Here is a 19,589-nt window from a genome sequence, read left to right as displayed (position 1 = left end):
CGAATTTACAGGAGAACTCGTCTGTTCCTGGTCCAATACAGCTAGCATATATAATTCGACCTTGAGGCATGTCGAACACTCTACAACCACAGTTTCTCCTTCTCCTTCTGTAGTCTCTTCCTTGAGAATGATCCATCTGGAAACCCTAGCTGATTGTCTCATTGTCTGGTTCCATTTGTCCTTTTTTTTATTTTATTTTTTCTCCTTCAATATTAAAACCCAAAACAAGATAGCAAAACGACGTCTCTACAACACGGTCGCAAACTAGAAGATGAAGAAACATACGTTTGTAGAAAAGCTTCACGCAGCATATAGACAATTAAAAAAAAACATAACCAAAGATTGGTGAGAGACAAAGAAGTAGGATGAAGCATCAAAAGCAGAGCGGAGCAGCAGCTTCTGTATGTCCCACTCAGTCGTCAGCTCCAACAGCCTTTCCAGCACCGAAAGGGTCATGGTTCGGACCCAACTCCTCTCCCATATGGCGCTGCACCAGCCTGGAAAGATCAGACATGACCTTAGCCTCACGCTTGGCTTTCTCCTCATAGTTAAACATAGCCAACGCACGTTTGTCTTCAGCACTGTAAACCTGGTTCTCTTTCCTGATACGAATAGCATTCATCCTTTGATGCCTACTCCCACTCATGACATACCCAAGATCCTCAAACCTCTGAATCTCATCAGCGTTAAGACCCACTTCTCCTCTACGTGGGATACGTTTCCCTTGCTGAACGTACTGTGCTATAGCGTCTCCTTCACCGGGTCTTAACGCAGGACCGTAGCCCCTATGTCCTTCAGCTTTAGGACCCACCTCAGTTTCTTCATCTTCAGGAGCTAAATATTTCTTCTTTGATTCATTATTAACCATCTCTCTGAACTTCTTCGACTCCTCCTCTTCACCAAGCTCAGTATCCTTCACCTTTTCTTCAAGTTTCGCCTTCAGATCAGTGTCAGAACCATCGCCTGACAGCTTCTTGCGCCTCTTGCTACGTTCTTCCCCAGAAGCACTCCTATGTCCTCGCTTCTTTGTGCTTGTTTTCTTCTTCTTACTTGTTCTACGTCCCCTATCTTCCTCGTCGCCTGAGAGGAGCTTCTTCCGCCTCTTGATCTTTGACTTGGTGTGTTGCTGTTCATCACCACTAATCTCAGATTCAGAATCACTGTATCTTCTCTTCTTCCTAATACTTGTGCTATCATAAGAAGATCTCCTAGAGCTCTTACTCTTAATCTTCCTTCTACTACGTTGTCTCCTCCTATCTTCCTCATCAGCAGAATCACTCTCTACAGATTCGCTATCGCTATCATAAGATCTCCTCCCCCTACGCTTCCTAGATCGATCAGTTTCAGATTGCGACTTACCAGAATCAGATTCGCCTTTGGCTTTCGGCAGGTTATCATCATCATCATGATCCCTCTCGTCCTCGTTCGGATCTCTCGGCGTGTTCCTCATCTTGATGCGTTTGAGCCTCCGGTACTCCTCGTAGCTCAGCCCCGATGAGGAGTCCCATCCTCTACGCCGACCTTCATAAACTTGCCCTTGATTCGGAGGAGGTGACATCTTGATCCCTAGGGCCACGACGTGAGTATTTTATAACTCCAGCTAACATTTGGCCTTTTTTTTTAACTGTGGGCTTTTTATTTAATTGTGGTTTTTTACTTTTTACTAAACATCTATTATTGTAAATTAGTGGGATTTTATTTCTTCTGCCTATAATTTTGAAAACCCATTACCTAAATTATTTTCCACCAATTCGAATCAGGTGAATATATAAAATTCTTTTGAACGTTTTTTTCTAATATATGTTAAATTTATTCAAAATAAATTAGTTTTTTTTACCGCAACTGCATCATGTTTCTTTTGAAAAATTAGCAATCTCAAAAACCTATCATATTGTGACCAACATTTTAGAGGAGCGATCCAAGATATTACTAGCTTCTCTCTTTTCTGTCCGCATCTGAAGCTGATGGTCTGTTTCGAAAGTGTGGAGAAGATGAATATAGTGACAAATTTCTAGCGGTTGAAACTTGGCATCAACTCAGTGGGCGCAAGGCAGATGTTCAGTGGAATAAATTCGTCTGGTTTCCTCGAGGCATTCTTCGTTATGTTTTCATTACTTAGCTGGCTGTAAAAGACAGACTTGCAACAGGTCATCGTACTCGACAACCGAATCAGACGTGTTTTCTGTGGAGAATAGGATGAGACGCGGGATCACCTCTTCTTTGCATGTCCTTATACTTTCAGGCTTTGGTTACGAGTGGTGGGGCAACCTGTTTGGCTTGGACCCACCTGAACTGGGATACCACAATGCATCGTCTACTCACAGGTAGAGGTGTTAAATGGGCGGTCCACCCATGGACTAGACCAGTCCAATGGAGTTTGGGTGGACTATGGACGCGACCAAATAGTAAATGGTCCAATTAGACAAAAGACCAATTGGTCTATGATCTAATTAGGCAAAGACCAAATGGACAATGGGTATTCATGGGTTTTTTAAAAACATATTTTCATGATTTGGAAAAAAAATATAGTTTTACTATTTATTGAGAAAACACCATTTTAACGTAAAAATCAAAATTGTAAAAAAAAAACATAATTTTATAGTTATGGCGGGAATATATTATTTTACATTTTTTTCGGAAAACTATAATTTTACGGTTTTAGCGGAAAATGTAACTTTACGTTTTTGACGGGAAAACACAATTTTGGCGGGAAACCATGATTGCTCGGTTTCAACGGAAAATATGATTTTTCGGTTTTGGCGGGAAAACGTGATTTTTCGGTTTTGATGGAAAAATGTAATTTCTCGGTTTGGCGGGAAAAGTGATTTTCTAGTTTTGGCGGGAAAACGCAATTTCTCGGTTTTGGCGAGCAAACGTGATTTCTCGGTTTTGGCGAGCAAACGTGATTTCTCGGTTTTGGCGGAAAAGCATGATATCTCGGTTTTGGCAGGAAAACGTGATTTTTCAGTTTTGGGGGAGGGGGGGGGGAAACGTGATTTTTCGGTTTTGACGGGAAAACATGATTTCTCGGTTTTTGGCGAAAAATGTATTTTTTCGATTTTGGCGGGAAAACATGATTTCTCGGTTTTGGCGGGAAAACGCGATTTTTCGGTTTTGGCGAGAAAACATGATTTCTCGGTTTTGGCGGAGAAGCATGATTTTTCCCTCTTTTCAAGATATTACTCGCTTCCCTCTTTTCCGTCCGCATATGAAGCTGATGGTCTGTCTTAAAAGTGTGGAGAAGATGAATATAGTGACAAATTTATAGCGGCTGAAACTTGGCATCAGCTCCGTGGGCGCAAGGTAGAGGTTCAGTGGAATAAATTCGTCTGATTTTCTCAAGGCATTCTATGTTTTCATTACTTAGCGACAGACTTGCAATAGAATCAGACTTGTTTGCTGTGGAGAATCGGATGAGGCGCGGGATCACCTCTTTTTTGCATGTCCTTATACTTTCACGCTTTGGTTACGAGTGGTGGGACAATCTGTTTGGCTTGGACCCACCTGGACTGGGATACCACAATGCATCGTCTACTCACAGGTTTGTTTGATCGTCTCACCTTCATCCTGCAGGTCACTATTTATTTGGTTAGCTTTTATCTCTTATTGGTTGAAGTTACCATCTGTTAATTGGCTTTGGCCCTTTGGGGTACACAACTACAGAGTATTGACAAATGCTTTTACAGTTCTTCAAGCATTTCTGATTTGTCTTGTGATTCAGATAGCATAACGTTTCTCCTATTCCTTTGCGCATAGGACTAATATGAAATTAGGTTCACATCAACACATAAAATTTTAAAGTGCTAGATGATATAGTTTACAAAGGAAACCTAATAAAAAAAAGTAGATGTTGCATTAGATATACATTTCCGATTGTAATTTTTCCAAAAGAACACTCAAAAGCTCCTTTTCAAACTCTTAAGCACAAACATATAGAGTAGGTAAGTGCGTGGCTTATATTGAAGAAGTCGTAGCTTCTTCATGATCCTAGCAAGTCTCCTCTCTTGATGGTTATGAAAAACTTGTAGTCAGGGCACGTGAATGAAGGAACAAACATAACAGACCCACCTGGTAGTTCATCGCTTACTTCACGGACTCTTTCGAGTTTTGATTCAGAAGACAAACGCCTACCCGAAGCTGGATACAGCTCGAATTTACAGGAGAACACGTCTGTTCCTGGGCCAATACAGCTAGCATATATAATTCGACCTTGAGGCATCTGGAAACACTCCACAACAACAATTTCTCCTTCTCCTCCTCCTTCTGTAGTCTCTTCCTTGAGAATGATCCTGTGTACAAGCAACCTACGGTGTACTCTTATTACCGAGTGCTATTGGGCTTGTCTTAATGTCCTAAACAATTAGGTTTTTACTTTGAATGTGAACCTGCTCTTGAACGAAATATCTTCATGACTTTATATCATGTGTTTGATTCTACTACTGTCTGGTTATAATGGTTATATGTTGCATATATTGCTATTTTAACCACATGAAAGAAAAGAGAAACGATCCCACGTTTATACTCAAATTCAAGAATCTAACACAAATCCTCTCACAATTCTATTAGATTGTAAGAAAGAAACTCATAAAATAATTATAAATAACAAAAGGACAAGTAAATAGAGTCGATCTGGAACATAAATAAACTAACGGGTCTTGTGGGGTTTAGAGATTTTCTTCTTTCTCTTCTTGACAGATTTGGGTGTCTTGTTCTTCCTAGCCTCTCTCTTCTCTTCTTTTACTTTCTTCTTGTGCTCTTTCCTTGCTGCTTTCTTGTCTTCAGGACCCAACTCTTCTTCACTCTCACTTTCACTTTCCTCTTCTTCGTTTTCACTTTCTTCTTCTTTTTCACCTCCTCCTTCCTCTATCTTATCTTCAACATCAACCTTTACTAGCTGCTCATCTACTTTAGGAAGAGCATCCTTAAGCCCCGTTATTGTTTGGTACAACATGTCTCCTGTGTCCTGCCCGCTTGTTATCTTCTCCACATCAGCTTCCGGGTTCTTCACAGCGTCCAGAGACTTCGGTATGTATGACTGATCACCATAACGACCAAAACAATAAGATTGAAATAATCTTTCAGACATTATTTCTAATGACTAGATATATACTTTCACTTACCTTCATGAATACTGAATCCGCGATCTCATCCTCTACGGATAGCTCTCCTCGCTCTATCACTTTCCGTTGGACCTGACAAATATTACGCACTTCATTAGTTTAGCGTAAACGTGAAGGCTTCCACTGGTTAAACGTTACATACCTCTTCCAAATAGCTATCAACATTCTCGTCTGAAATCGTTGGGTCGACTATGAAGTCAAATAGCTCCCTTATGGTCATCACAGCAACACCATGTTTCTTGAAAAAATCCTGCACGTGAAATGTCGAAATAAAACATACATGAGATACACCATTATCCAGTCAAATCAAGTATTGTTAAAATCGTCAAGCACTTACTGAAACATGGTCACAATCTTCCCGTAGAAAAGTGAGGGCAAGAGGATGGTCCAGGTCCACAGATTGTGAAACATCAATTATATAAAGGTGCCCCTGAGAAAAGATCAAGATAACATCAATAAGTGAGTCATGTAAACCCAAAAGAGGTACTTTAAGAACAAATTAACTCAAAACTCACCTCGAAATAAAGAATGTTATACTCACTGAGATCTCCATGCACCAGTTTGCACTTCTGATACAATGTTCTCATTTGGATTATCAACTGTACACACAAAAAAATCGAACGAAAAGATGTCAGCAAACTTCCCATATGATAGCAATGAGACCAATAAAGAGATTAAGCAACTCGCATACCTCTAGATAAGACTCGCGTAACTTGTCTAGTGATAGTGCAGCATCCTTGAGACGCGGTGCAGCCCAGCCATCTCTTCCTGCAAATTTATATAATAAAATAAAATAAAATCTTAGTTTGACTAGCTATCTGAAAAAGAAGAGAACTCTTGAACAAGTAACCAAAACACCATATAATGAATCAGCGCTAACCTATAAACTCCATGACAAGAACATGAAGTCGTAGAAGTATGGGAACTGGACATCTAATTCCTGCTGCCTGAAGCCTGCAAACGAACTAAGGATTATGTTTGGAAAACAAGATATGTTAACCTACAGTTATCATGTTTCATATGTACCAAGTATACTACCAAAATTCCTTATTCTAATTTCACTCATGTCTTACAATGTAGCACACATCGATGACGAACTGTATGTAGATTTTTTTACCTCTTAAGATTTCTGTGTTCTTTCTCAGCCCAGGTCTTCACCATCTTCCGGGGATTATGCTTACAGTAGCCATGTCTGAAACGGTAATCTCCTTGTACATATCTATCTCGATCCCTAGAATCATCAAAAGTTAAAAACAGTGTTTCAAAGGGTCAATAACAATATGGTCTCAAAGTCCAAAACTTTTAAAACACTTGAACTAACATGTATTAAACTCACTTGAAGACCAGAACTGATGTCTTGTACACTTTTATTGCAAGTTCCGCACCATCAGATTTTGTAGCATGATAAACATTAGCCTATATAAGAGAGCGCTGTTACACGTTGGTGGTGCTACTTAAATAATAATTATCAAAAATGAGTGACATACTTCTTTGCCTGTGGATATACATCCATTAACATCATTAAACACACCACGATTAAGCATCCTAAACAACACCATACGTGTCCTCGGATCAAGCGCCTGGTCAAAACAAAAAACAACATCAGCACATTCCGACAAGATTGTGTTTTTTTTAAACAACTAAGAAACTTTCACACCTGTTCAACTGTCGCCCTGTCTGCTTTATCAGTGTTCCTGCTCCTCCCAATCTCCGTGTCTCTGAGACTCCCACGAATCGCAGTCGTCACAGAGTTCGACATCCCAACTTCGACTCTACCTTCCCACGCCTCCAAAGGGGAAGCACGGACATGGCTAGAGAGCTTCTGAGCTTTGTTCGAGAGAGGCTGAAGAGCGCCTGAGTTAGGCCTAGCTCCATTTCCGCCGTGTGCGTTGGGACGACGAGCGTGGAGAGAGAAGCCGCCGCCGATGAGCTCGTCGTCGTCTTTGCCGTCTAGCCAGTCTAGAGCTTCGCCTATGTCGGAGTCTGACGAGATAGATAGATCGGACTCTTCGTCTTCGTCTTCAATCTGCTCGTCGTAATCCACAATCGCCGGAGAGATAGTCGGAGGCGGCTCTGCTATAACTTCCTCCATCTTTTTGTTTTGTTTGTTAAGAGAAGCGGCGAGAAAGATTCAGAGGAAGATATCGAAACCCTTTTTTTCTTTATTTATCAGCTAGCCTAAACCGGTTTTCAATTAAATTGGTCTAGGTCTTTGGTTCGTGCTCGGTTTGAAAGTTTGGTCGATTTGGCTTTATCCCGTAACAAATTCTATTTGGTTAGATTTGGTTTTGCATTCTATTGGGGGAAAATATAGAATATGAGTAGTACACACAAACAAAAATAGCGATTACTCATTCTACAAAACTAATTTTGGTATGTTCAGATGTTTTCATTTTGTTAAAGGGTTTGGTATAGGGGTGGGCGTTCGGGTATCCGTTCGGGTTCGGGTCGGGTATTTCGGATTTTCGGGTATTTCGGTATAGAGGTCTAGAACCCGTTCGGGTATTTCTGTACTTCAGGTCGGGTTCGGGTATTTTTAGTTCGGATTCGGTTATTTCGGATCGGGTTCGGATATTTAGATTTTGAAAAAAAAAATATTAAAATTTTCATTTCTCAAGTTTATTGTATTTAAAAATATAACTTTTAGTTAACTATTTTTTTATTTTTAATAGATTGAATGGTTAATAGATTTGGACATAACATTTTAAAACTAAAAAGACACTAATTTAGTTATTTTTTTTTTTAATTTTGGATATAACTTTTTGTTAATTTTTGAAATAAAAAACTTGACATGCATTTTAAGTGAGTAGCAAATCTTTTTTTCCGGAATTGTATGTATATCATATGAACTTAAATTATGTGTAGTATCAATATAAATATTTTATATAAAATGAGAGATATAAACTAGAAACATAAGGTTAATTATACATATGTTCGGTTATCTTCGGATATCCATTCGGGTTCGGGTATTATCCGTTCGGGTTCGGGTATCCAATCTCTCCTTATTCAATACCCGTTCGGATATTTTGCTACTTCGGTTCGGATTTCGGTTCGGTTTTTTCGGATCGGGTTCGGGTGCCACTTCGGATATCGGGTAAAGTGCCCACCCCTAGTTTGGTATGCTCAGATGTTTTTTTCGTTAAAAAGATAATTTTTATTTATTCAGTTTTGATTGCACAAATCTACCTTTGGTTCGAAATCGATGTTTAGTTGATGATTGTTGGTTTTGTTATTTTAAAACTGATTTGGGTTGTGTGGATTAGGCTCCAGCCCTTTCGTTAAAGCAGTTGGGCCTCCATGATACACTAGATAATAATGGGTCTAGACGACGAGTTCTAATTACTCGATGATGTACATATGGTATGCCCTAGGTCAAGTGCTCAACACAGTTTGTGATCAACAACAGAGATCAGGTTTTGAAGTTGTATAGGAGAAAGAAGACGCGTTAATATATGACAAAACATATAGAACATATTTGAGCATATTCTTGTTCTAGTTCAGAGGTCTTTTACTAATATATTCTCTTGATAGTCTAAACCATCGTAGTTCTATAAGTTATTTGTTCTTGTAAATTTTATTGATCTAGTGGAATTTATGAGTAAGTGTCTCCCACGAGACATACTAGTTAGAGGCCGTGAAATTGTTAAAGTTGCTTGTGTTCAGTTACTTACAATACAACTAATAGTTGATGGATAAGGCTTCGTTCAATAACACGAGGCTAAAATGTTACAAAGTCGTATCATAGCGTCTAGGTTGCAGACATGTGATTAATCTAAACTAAGAGGAAGGTCGTAATCATAATATCAAACTTCTCGCTTTGGTTTTGTGTTTTTTCCATCTTCAGCCATAAATATCAACAAGTCATGTTTCAGTTTGTTTTCCAAAATTTTAGATTTACAAAAGGTACGTACCTAATTTATTTGCTTAATTCGGATAACTAGAGAGTTTTTGAGGTCATTTGGCTTTTGACCATAAACCATGGTTGTATCTTTTATAAATTTTTGCCAATTTTATTTTATATGGTTACATAGTAGATTTTCTAAAATATTTTACTAAAACAGAGAAATAAACTAATTTAATTTTGGTAATTTTAATATATCATTTTATCATATTTTGTTTGAACCCAAATTGTATTAATTACACAGAGGTGTGGCAATTTAAAGGAGTTATAAGTAATTAGAAATAAAAAAGCAACAGTTATAAATATATGCTTATTTATCTATAAATAATAATAAGAATAAGGTTGTTATTTTTTAATATTACATATCAGTTCAATATTAGCGGCTTGATCTTCGTAACTAGTTACTAGATAATCTCAATTTCAAAATTCTTTATCGTTTATCCATGACCAACTATTTCAGTTCACAATATTTTGTTTCCTTGAAGCCGATTTAAAGAACTCTCTGAAGATATTGGAGCTTCAAATTTTTCTTCAGAGAAGTGAACATTGTAAGCTAGCTACTTAAAAGGTATCGGAGAAACAGTAAATATCTGTTGCATTATAACATAAGTTCATTTCTGTATATTCTGAGAGTAACCAAATACCGTCTGATTCAAATCAGGTTAATCATACAATATTAAATTAGTACTCGACTTTCGATTTATAAATTTTTATGTGTTATATACAAAAATAGACTTTGATCGAAGAAATATACAAATGAACTTTCATTATAGATGGAAAGTAATCTTCTAATTTAAAATGGAACCATTTTATTTTGAAAATACCAACTTTGTTATTTATTGTTCTTTAACAATGCATACATATAATTTTTAGAAAAAAATTGCAATGAATTAAAATAAGTATTTAATTGAAAGCCAAAAAGTATTCAAAATATTTCTTTGTAAACCTAATAAATATTCTCAAATAATTAACAAAAACTTAGTCGAAACTGCAAATATTCACTAATTATTAGTATTATCATGTATGGTAAATATTTAAATAGACTCATAAAATTTTAGTCAAACTTTTCAGATAATTTATTACTTGTATTTATGGTAGAAGGTTGTCTAAGGATATTGCATTACTATGGTAAGAAAATTAAACAAAGGATAATAATTATGGTAGATAATTCAAAACATATATGATATATCTGAATACCTGAGTCAAGATTTCTTATGTATCCTTTCGGTTGACTAAATATAATTGGGATTCAATTGCGCATTCAATAAAACATTTCTATCAGTTTTTAAGGTACACCAGAAATTTTTTATAATAAATCTAATCACTAGTGATATTATAACATATCAGATTTTTATATTGCATCACCATCATAATATATAGTTATCTTTGTCATAATATGCTTAGTTTTGAAATTATATTGATTAACTTACGAGAAATAATACATATTCCCAATTTAATATTTTGAAATTTCTTTAAATAGTAATATTATAATCGTAAAAAACCTGTAATTATATGTTTTAAAACATTGATTGTCCATTTCCATCGTGTTACATAAATTAAAATTACATTTTATTTTTTTCTTTTGTTTATAGTGGCTATCTTTATTGTTTAAACTAATGAAATATTTTTTCTTAATCTCTTGAAATATCAATTTCTCAAAACATTAAATTATACAAAAGCATTAATTAATTATTTGCTTGAAATGTTTGAGTTTATATTAATTAATGCAATTTTTGAATCTCTTTGATTTCCCAGTTTATATAACAAAATCTCATTATTGTTTCTGTAAATAAGTTTTGGGAGTTCAAATACTTAAAACTAGATGATAACCTGCGCTCTGCGCGTGGAGAATTTTTTTAAAAATAATATTTTTTAAAATATATTGTACATAAATATTATAAACAATATACATTTTGTTATCAATAATTGTTTTTACATTTTATTAGATGTGGATATTCGGGTACCATTTGGTTCGATTCGGGTCCTTGAAGATTTGGTTCGATTCGAATCCTTGAGGGTTTGGTTCGATTCAGATCCTTGAGGGTTGGTTCGGTTCGGTTCGGATCTTTGTGTGTTTAGTTTGGATTTGGGTTCGGATAACCTATTTAATTTTTTTTTTCAAAAATAAAAGTTCATATATACTTTAAATTTTTCAAAACCTAAAAATAAAAACAATATATAACATATAATTTTGAATAATGTATGCCAAAATATTTAAACTTAACATAAAAATTGGTTTAACTTAAATATTTGGATAGGAAATCAATAGATATTTTAAGTAATTTAGGTATTATAAGTATCGTTTAGCTATTTTAAACATGTACTTATAACTATTTTTTATATATATTTCCAAGTACTTTAAAAGCGGCTTATATATTTTCTATATTCTGTTGGATATTAAATTTTAAAATAATAAATATATTTAAGTATATAAATCTTGTTTGGATATATTCGGATACCTAAAATATTTTGGTTTTCAGTTTTAGTTCTCTAGATACAAAATTTTTAAATCCATTCGTATATCTATCCAATTTTGGTTAACATTCAGTACTAGTATTTGGATCGGCCTTGGTTTAGTTTTTTGGATGGGACTTTTTGGCCAACCTTATATTTTTATTGTGAAAAAAATTTAAACGAAAATGATGGTGGTTCATATTGATTTTGGGTATGCAACAATTTTTAAGCCAAAGCACATTTTACTATGTATGTGACCTATTATATAGGATTGCGCGGAATGAATATTATATATTTATACAATTTTCACATACTGTTATTTATTTTGCATTTATTTATATATTATGAAATAATAAAATAATAAATATATATTAAATAATTAAAAAACTGTAACTACTACGTATATAATTAAATTGGAGTAAATACATAAATCAAAACAATATTATTTATAATAATTTCATGTAAAAAATCATTTTTATTTATTTTATATTGTATATAACATTAACATGGAGGTGTAGTATATTTTTAATATTGATTTATTACATTTAATTCCTACTCACATGGTTTTATGATCATTTGTATCTTTGATATAACAAAATTAATAAATAATTGATCACAAAAAATTCAATGTAACAATTTAATAATTTTAGTATTTTATAATAATTTATAAAATTGAATAAAAAATTTGAAATTAAAAATATTAAGTTCTCATTACTTGTTCAATGCAAAATTTGAAATTAAAATTTTAACTATGTTATATGGTATACAGTTTAATTTTAATGATATTAAAAAATATTTATATTTTTAATCAAAATATCTATTAAATGATACTTCATACTCATATGGTTTTATGATCATTTGTAGTTTTTTTATAACAAAAATTTAAAATATTAATCACAAGTTTTTTAATGTGAGATTTTAACAGTTTTAGTAATTTATTGTCGTTTTATAAAATTAAAAATACAACATAAATGAAAATTTGAAGATTTGAAGTTTTTATTATCTTGTTAATGGTATTTTTTTAATTTGTTTTAATAATATAAAATTAAACAAATATGATAGAAAGTGTCATCAAATATTTATATAAGGGCTGCGACGCCTCCTAGAGAGTAACATTTTTATTCAAGAGAGTAGCATTTTTTTCAATTCATCACGTAAATATTCCTTCAGCCATATTAAGAAAGACCCTCTTAGCAATGAATTCTATTTCTTGTATTTCCAAATATTAGTATTGACATAATTTATTACCTTAATTACATAAACACGAAAATACTATGTGAACTCCATTAGTTATAATTGTGATTTTTTCTGTCTATGGAGTATGACGTTGATTCATCAAATTAATGGTTTGTTCAGCCCTGTCATACAGTTATATAACATATCGTGCATATTTTAAATAGGTGTCGATCTTCAAATTAATGTGTAATGGTCCTCGAATCACGTAAGGTTGTATGTGTAATTGTTCTTCTATTGTTAATTGTACTTCAGTAAACAAAGTTTGTGTTTTTTTTTCCTGTGAAAACCAACTTTCAAATCAAATTATGACTACATAATGTGTAAACCGACTATGCACAAATAGTCACGATGCATATATTAACATCAATACTTTTGAAACATAGATATAAGAGAATTGTCGAACAAATATTTATGGCAACGGTCCATATAATTTCTCTAGGAAATTTAGTGCATTTAACTGGGGCTGTGAATTGAATTGTGGTGATGACACCATACCATAGATAACAGTGTTACAACTTAAACTATGTTTTTCAATTAATTTATAGGGGATTATAATTATGTGTAGTGAAAAAAATTATGTTAGACTCTTGGAATTGAATGTTGTTATTCATAGTATTATTTTTGAATTTACAGGAACTGATGTCAAAAGAGATGACTAAAATAAATCGAGATGTGCTAATGCTAAGAGAAGATCAGGCTCCTAAAGTTGGAGCAAGCTTGAGCCAATCTGAACCAAGGAAGATTTTAATGGTTGGCATTAAACCTCACATACCTGATTTGAATGTGAAACCTTGTTCTGATTCCGACGAGGAAGAAAAAGGAGAAATTGGAAAAGCATTTCAGAATCTTGCAGGTTTAAAACCTCATGATGCCTGTTATGTTGATCATAAGCTTTTGTACGAGCTTGAGGTCGAGATCATTGCTCGTCTACCATGCTTTGAATACTGGAAACTGCAGTTTCTTAACAAGAAATTCTTGCAGTTATTAAAAAGCTGTGAAATTTTCAGGGTGAGACAAGAAAGGGGACTTGTGACACCCTATGTGATTTTGCATTCAGGAGCTGTATCTAATTGGGAAATGTTTGATAAGGATTTTAAAACCTTTCGGAGACTTCCTAAAGTTCCTTCTTCTGATTATTGCTTTTTCTACAGCGGTAAGGAAACAGTTAGTGTGAGTACTCAACTAACTGTCATAGGGAGAGAAAGAGACGAAATTGTGGTGTTTTCTTATGAGCTAGAGAATCATAAGTGGTTCAAAGGTCCTTCAATGATCACACCGAGGGCCATGTACGGTTCTGCGAGCCATGGTAAAACAACATTTTTTGCAGGAGACATTAAAATGGATGAAAATGGAAACCCTATTGTTGTGCAAACTGTAGAAAAATATAATGCTGATACAAAAAGGTAGTCTATGATTAATGGAATGTATAAAGCAAGGAAGTTCAGCTCAGGATGTTTCTTGCGTGAAAAATTTTACGTCCTCGGTGGCCGAGATGATAATGATAAACACCTCACTTGTGGAGAAAGTTATGATGAGACAACAGATTCTTGGGAGTTGATACCTGACATGCTAAAAGACATGACAATCATTGTGCATTCCCAATCTCCGCCCCTTATTGCTGTGGTTGATGACAATCTATACATGTTAGAAACATCTTTGAACGAGCTTCGGGTATATGATATAAACACAAATATTTGGAAGAAAGTTGGTGTTGTCCATGTGAGCGCAAACGCTGCCTTCGGTTGGGGGATTGCGTTTAAATCGATGGGAGACAGACTTTTGGTGATTGGAACTTCTCACTCTTGGCAAAGAAAGACAGTAGTTCACTCATGCCGTCCTTCTCCAGACGTGAAAGAGCAGCACTGGGAAGAAATAAAACATTGGTGTATTGGTGCTGAGCTCCCACAGTTTATTCATAACTGTTGTGTGATGTTTGCTTAAAGTTTTTTCCAAGGAAAGCTTGGAAACTTATTTGTTTTTTGCATTTGTGCTTAAAGTTGTTGCATTTGGTTTTAAGTTTTTTGGTTTGTGTTTTTCTGAATTTTTTGTTTTTCATTTGGGATAAAAATGTTGTTGTTTTTCGTTTGTTTTAAGTGCTTATGTTTGTGAAAAAAATACTAATGTTGTCTATGTAATGGTTATTTATTTATTTTGGTTTTGTTTTTTCCCTCTTCAGCCATAAATGTCATGTTCAGTTAAAATTGCTATCTGTTTTCAGTTTATTTTCCAAATTTATAGGTTTGTAAAAGTTATAGCACATTAAAATCGTATCTTAATTTATTATTTTTTAGTTCGGATAATGAGAGTTTTAAGGTCATTTGGCTTTTAAACAATAAACCATGGTTGTATCTATTTTTATTTAAAAATTCCTGATTTGATTTTATATGGTTACATAATGGATTTTCTATGAGATTTTACTAAAATAGGGAATAAAGTAATTTAGTTTTGGTAATTTTAATATATCATTTTATCGTATTTTGTGTTAACCCAATATTTATTATTTACACAGAGGTGCAGAAAAATAATGGAGTTGTAAATAGTTAGAAATAAAAGAACAACACTTATAAATATGTACTTATTTATCTACAAATAATAATAAAGATAACGTTGTTATTTCTTAATATTATTACATGTCAGTTCGATATTAGCGGCTTGATCTCTGTAACTATTTATTAGATCATCCCAATTTTAAAACTCTTTATTGTTTATCCAAGATCAATGATTTGAGTTCGCAATATTTTATTCATTGAAACCGATTTAAAGAACTCTCTGAAGCTATAGGAGCATCAATTTTTTCTTCTGGAAAGTGAACATTGTAAGCTACTTAAAAGGTACCAGAGAAACAATAAATATCCGTTGCATTGTAACATAAATAAGTTCATTTCTTTATATACTCTTAGAGTAACCAAATACAGTATGGTTCGATTCAGGTTAGTCATAGGGTATTAAATTAATACTCGACTTTCGATTTATAAATCTATTGTGTTATATACACAAATAGACTTTGATCGAAGAAAATATAAAAAATGGACTTTCATTATAGATGGAAAGTAATCTTTTAATTTAAAATGGAACCATTTTATTTTGCAAGTATCAACTTTGTTATTTATTGTTCTTTAATAATGCAAACATTTAAAAAAAAAAATTGCAATGAAATAAAATAATTAATTTAATTGAAAGCCAAAAAGTATTCAAAACATTTCTTTGAAAACCTAATAAATATTCTCAAACAATTAACAAAAACTTAGTCCAAACTGCAAACAATCACTAATTAGTAGTCTTATCGTGTATGGTAAAGATTTAAATAAACTCATAAAAGTTTATTCAAAACTTCCAGATAATTTATTACTTGTATTTATGGTAGATGGTTGAATAAGGATATTGTATTAATATGGTAATAAAATTAAACAAAGCAGTATAATTATGGTAGAGCTAAAATTTAAAACACATATGCTATATATATCTGAGTAACTTAGTCAAGATTTCTTATGCATCTTTTCAACTAACTAAATATAACTGGGATTCAAGAGAGCATTCAATAAAGAATTTCTATCCATTTTTAAGATACACATTCAAATTTTATGATAAATCTAATCACTAGTGATATTATTACATATCAGATTTTTTATATTGCATCACTATCATAGAATATATTAATCTTTGTCATAATATGCTTAGTTTTGAAATTATATTGATTTACTTATAAGATATAGTACATATTCCCAATTTGATATTTTGAAAGTTCTTTAAATAGAAAAATTATAATCGTTAAAGGCATGTAATTATATGTTTTAGAACAGTGTTTGTCCATTTATGTCGTGTTGCATAAATTTAAATTTCATTTTTCTAGTGGCTCACATTATTGTATAGACTAAGGAAATAATTTTTCTTAATCTCTTGAAATATTAAATTTTCAAAGCATTAAATTATATAGAAGCATTAATTAATTATTTGCTTGCAATTTTTGAGTTTATATTAGTTAATGCAATTTTTGTTTGATTTCCCAGTTTATATAACATAATCTCATTATTGTTTGTTTAAATAAATTTTGGGAGTTCAAATACTTAAAATTGTTTGTAATTATATGTTGTAAAAAAATTCTGTTAGATTCTTGGAATTGAATGTTGTTATTCATAGTATTATTTTTGAATTTACAGGAATTGATGTCAAAAGAGATGGCTAAAATAAATCGAAATGTGCTAACGGTAAGAGAAGACCAGGCTCCTAAAATTGGAGCAAGCTTGAGCCAATCTGAACCAAGGAAGATTTCAATGGTTGGCATTAAACCTCACATACCTGACTTAAATGTGAAACCTTGTTCTGATTCCAACGAGGAAGAAAAAGGAGAAATTGGAAAAGCATTTCAGAATCTTGCAGGTTTAAAAACTCATGATGCCTGTTATGTTGATCATAAGCTTTTGTACGAGCTTAAGGTCGAGATCATTGCTCGTCTACCATGCTTTGAATACTGGAAACTGCAGTTTCTTAACAAGAAATTCTTGCAGTTATTAAAGAGCTGTGAAATTTTCAGGGTGAGACAAGAAAGAGGACTTGTGAAACCCTATGTGATTTTGCATTCAGGTGCTGTATCTAATTGGGAAATGTTTGATAAGGATTTTAAAACCTTTCGGAGACTTCCTAAAATTCCTTTTTCTGACTATTGCTTTTTCTACAGCGGTAAGGAAGCAGTTAGTGTGGGTACTCAACTAATTATCATAGGGAAAGAAAGATATGAAATTGTGGTGTTTCGTTATGAGCTAGAGAATCATAAGTGGTTCAAAGGTCCTTCAATGATCACACCGAGGGCCATGTACGGTTCTGCGAGCCATGGTAAAACCGCATTTTTTGCAGGAGGCATTAAAATGGATGAAAATGGAAACCATGTTGTTGTGCAAACTGTAGAAAAGTATAATGCTGATACAAAAAGGTGGACTATGATTAATGGAATGCATAAAGCAAGGAAGTTCAGCTCAGGATGTTTCTTGCGTGGAAAATTTTATGTCCTCGGTGGCCGAGATGATAATGATAAACACCTCACTTGTGGAGAAAGTTATGATGAGACGACAGATTCTTGGGAGTTGATACCTGACATGCTAAAAGACATGACAGTCATTGCGCATTCCCAATCTCCGCCCCTTATTGCTGTGGTTGATGACAATCTATACATGTTAAAAACATCTTTGAACGAGCTTCGGGTATATGATATAAACACAAATATTTGGAAGAAAGTTGGTGTTGTCCCTGTGAGCGCAAACGCTGCCTTCGGTTGGGGGATTGCGTTTAAATCGATGGGAGACAGACTTCTGGTGATTGGAACTTCTCACTCTTGGCATAGGAAGAGAGTAGTTCACTCATGCTGTCCTTCTCCAGACGTGGAAGAGCAGCACTGGGAAGAAATAAGACATTGGTGTGTTGGTGCTGAGCTCCCACAGTTTATTCATAACTGTTGTGTGATGTTTGCTTAAAGTTTTTTCCAAGGAAAGCTTGGAAACTTATTTGTTTTTGCATTTGTGCTTAAAGTTGTTGCTTTTGGTTTTAAGTTGTTTGGTTTGTGTTTTTCTGAATTTTTTGTTTTTCATTTAGGATAAAAATGTTGTTGTTTTTCGTTTGTTTTAAGTGCTTATGTTTGTGAAAAAAATACTAATGTTGTTTATGTAATGGTTATTTATTTATTTTGGTTTTGTTTTTTCCCTCTTCAGCCATAAATGTCATGTTCAGTTAAAATCGCTATCTGGTTTCAGTTTATTTTCCAAAATTTTAGGTTTGTAAAAGTTATAACACATTAAAATCGTATCTTAATTTATTTTTTTAGTTCGGATAACTAGAGTTTTAAGGTCATTTGGCTTTTCAACCGTAAACCATGGCTGTATCTATTTTTATTTAAAAATTCCTTATTTGATTTTATATGGTTACATAATGGATTTTCTATAAGATTTTACTAAAACAGGGAATAAATTAATTTAGTTTTGGTAATTTTCATATATCATTTTATCGTATTTTGTGTGAACCCAATATTTATTATTTACACAGAGGTGCGAAAAAATAATGGAGTTGCAAATAGGTAGAAATAAAAGAACAACATTTATAAATATGTGCATATTTATCTACAAATAATAATAAGGATAAGGTTGTTATTTCTTAATATTATTACATGTCAGTTCGATATTAGCGGCTTGATCTCTGTAACTATTTATTAAATCATCCCTATTTCAAAACTCTTTATTGTTTATCCAAGATCAATGATTGGAGTTCGCAATATTTTTTTCATTGAAGCCGATTTAAAGAACTCTCTGAAGCTATAGGAGCATCAATTTTTTCTTCTGGAAAGTGAACATTGTAAGCTACTTAAAAGGTACCGGAGAAATAATAAATATCCGTTGCATTGTAACATAAGTTCATTTCTTTATATACTCTTAGAGTAACCAAATACAGTTTGGTTCGAATCAGGTTAGTCATAGGGTATTAAATTAATACTCGACTTTCGATTTATAAATCTATTGTGTTATATACACAAATAGACTTTGATCTGAAGAAAATATAAAAAATGGACTTTCATTATAGATGGAAAGTAATCTTTTAATTTAAAATGGAACCATTTTATTTTGCAAGTATCAACTTTGTTATTTATTGTTCTTTAATAACGCAAACATTTTTTTAAAAAAAAATTGCAATGAAATAAAATAATTAATTTAATTGAAAGCCAAAAAGTATTCAAAACATTTCTTTGAAAACCTAATAAATATTCTCAAACAATTAACAAAAACTTAGTCCAAACTGCAAACAATCACTAATTAGTAGTCTTATCGTGTATGGTAAAGATTTAAATAAACTCATAAAAGTTTATTCAAAGCTCCCAGATAATTTATTACTTGTATTTA

At 33.2% G+C, this 19,589-nt stretch overlaps 3 protein-coding genes and 1 pseudogene across 3 annotated transcripts; 2 read left to right on the top strand and 2 right to left on the bottom strand.

Annotated features, from left to right (window-relative positions):
• Positions 1 to 181: 181 nt before the first annotated feature.
• Positions 182 to 1,601, bottom strand: LOC103864597 (NF-kappa-B-activating protein-like). The gene has a single exon (XM_009142359.3). It carries the CDS (start codon positions 1,556 to 1,558, stop codon positions 413 to 415), a length of 1,146 nt encoding a protein of 381 aa, XP_009140607.1. The 5' UTR covers positions 1,559 to 1,601; the 3' UTR covers positions 182 to 412.
• Positions 1,602 to 4,489: 2,888 nt separating this feature from the next.
• LOC103864596 (serine/threonine-protein kinase RIO1) lies at positions 4,490 to 7,269 on the bottom strand. The gene is made up of 11 exons (XM_009142358.3): positions 6,778 to 7,269; positions 6,608 to 6,700; positions 6,457 to 6,536; positions 6,238 to 6,351; positions 6,001 to 6,074; positions 5,812 to 5,888; positions 5,636 to 5,719; positions 5,458 to 5,550; positions 5,263 to 5,370; positions 5,121 to 5,192; positions 4,490 to 5,035 (listed from the first exon to the last, which is right to left on the bottom strand). Exons 1-11 carry the CDS (start codon positions 7,210 to 7,212, stop codon positions 4,646 to 4,648), a joined length of 1,620 nt encoding a protein of 539 aa, XP_009140606.1. The 5' UTR covers positions 7,213 to 7,269; the 3' UTR covers positions 4,490 to 4,645.
• Positions 7,270 to 13,264: 5,995 nt separating this feature from the next.
• Positions 13,265 to 15,903, top strand: LOC103864594 (annotated as a pseudogene).
• Positions 13,308 to 19,478, top strand: LOC117133505 (F-box/kelch-repeat protein At3g27150-like). Its single transcript, XM_033289843.1, has one exon. It carries the CDS (start codon positions 16,833 to 16,835, stop codon positions 18,174 to 18,176), a length of 1,344 nt encoding a protein of 447 aa, XP_033145734.1. The 5' UTR covers positions 13,308 to 16,832; the 3' UTR covers positions 18,177 to 19,478.
• The last annotated feature ends 111 nt before the right edge of the window (positions 19,479 to 19,589 follow it).

Source organism: Brassica rapa, chromosome A04 (genome assembly GCF_000309985.2).
Source record: "Brassica rapa cultivar Chiifu-401-42 chromosome A04, CAAS_Brap_v3.01, whole genome shotgun sequence".
NCBI lineage: Eukaryota > Viridiplantae > Streptophyta > Magnoliopsida > Brassicales > Brassicaceae > Brassica > Brassica rapa.
This window is presented reverse-complemented; position numbering and strand designations above follow the sequence as displayed.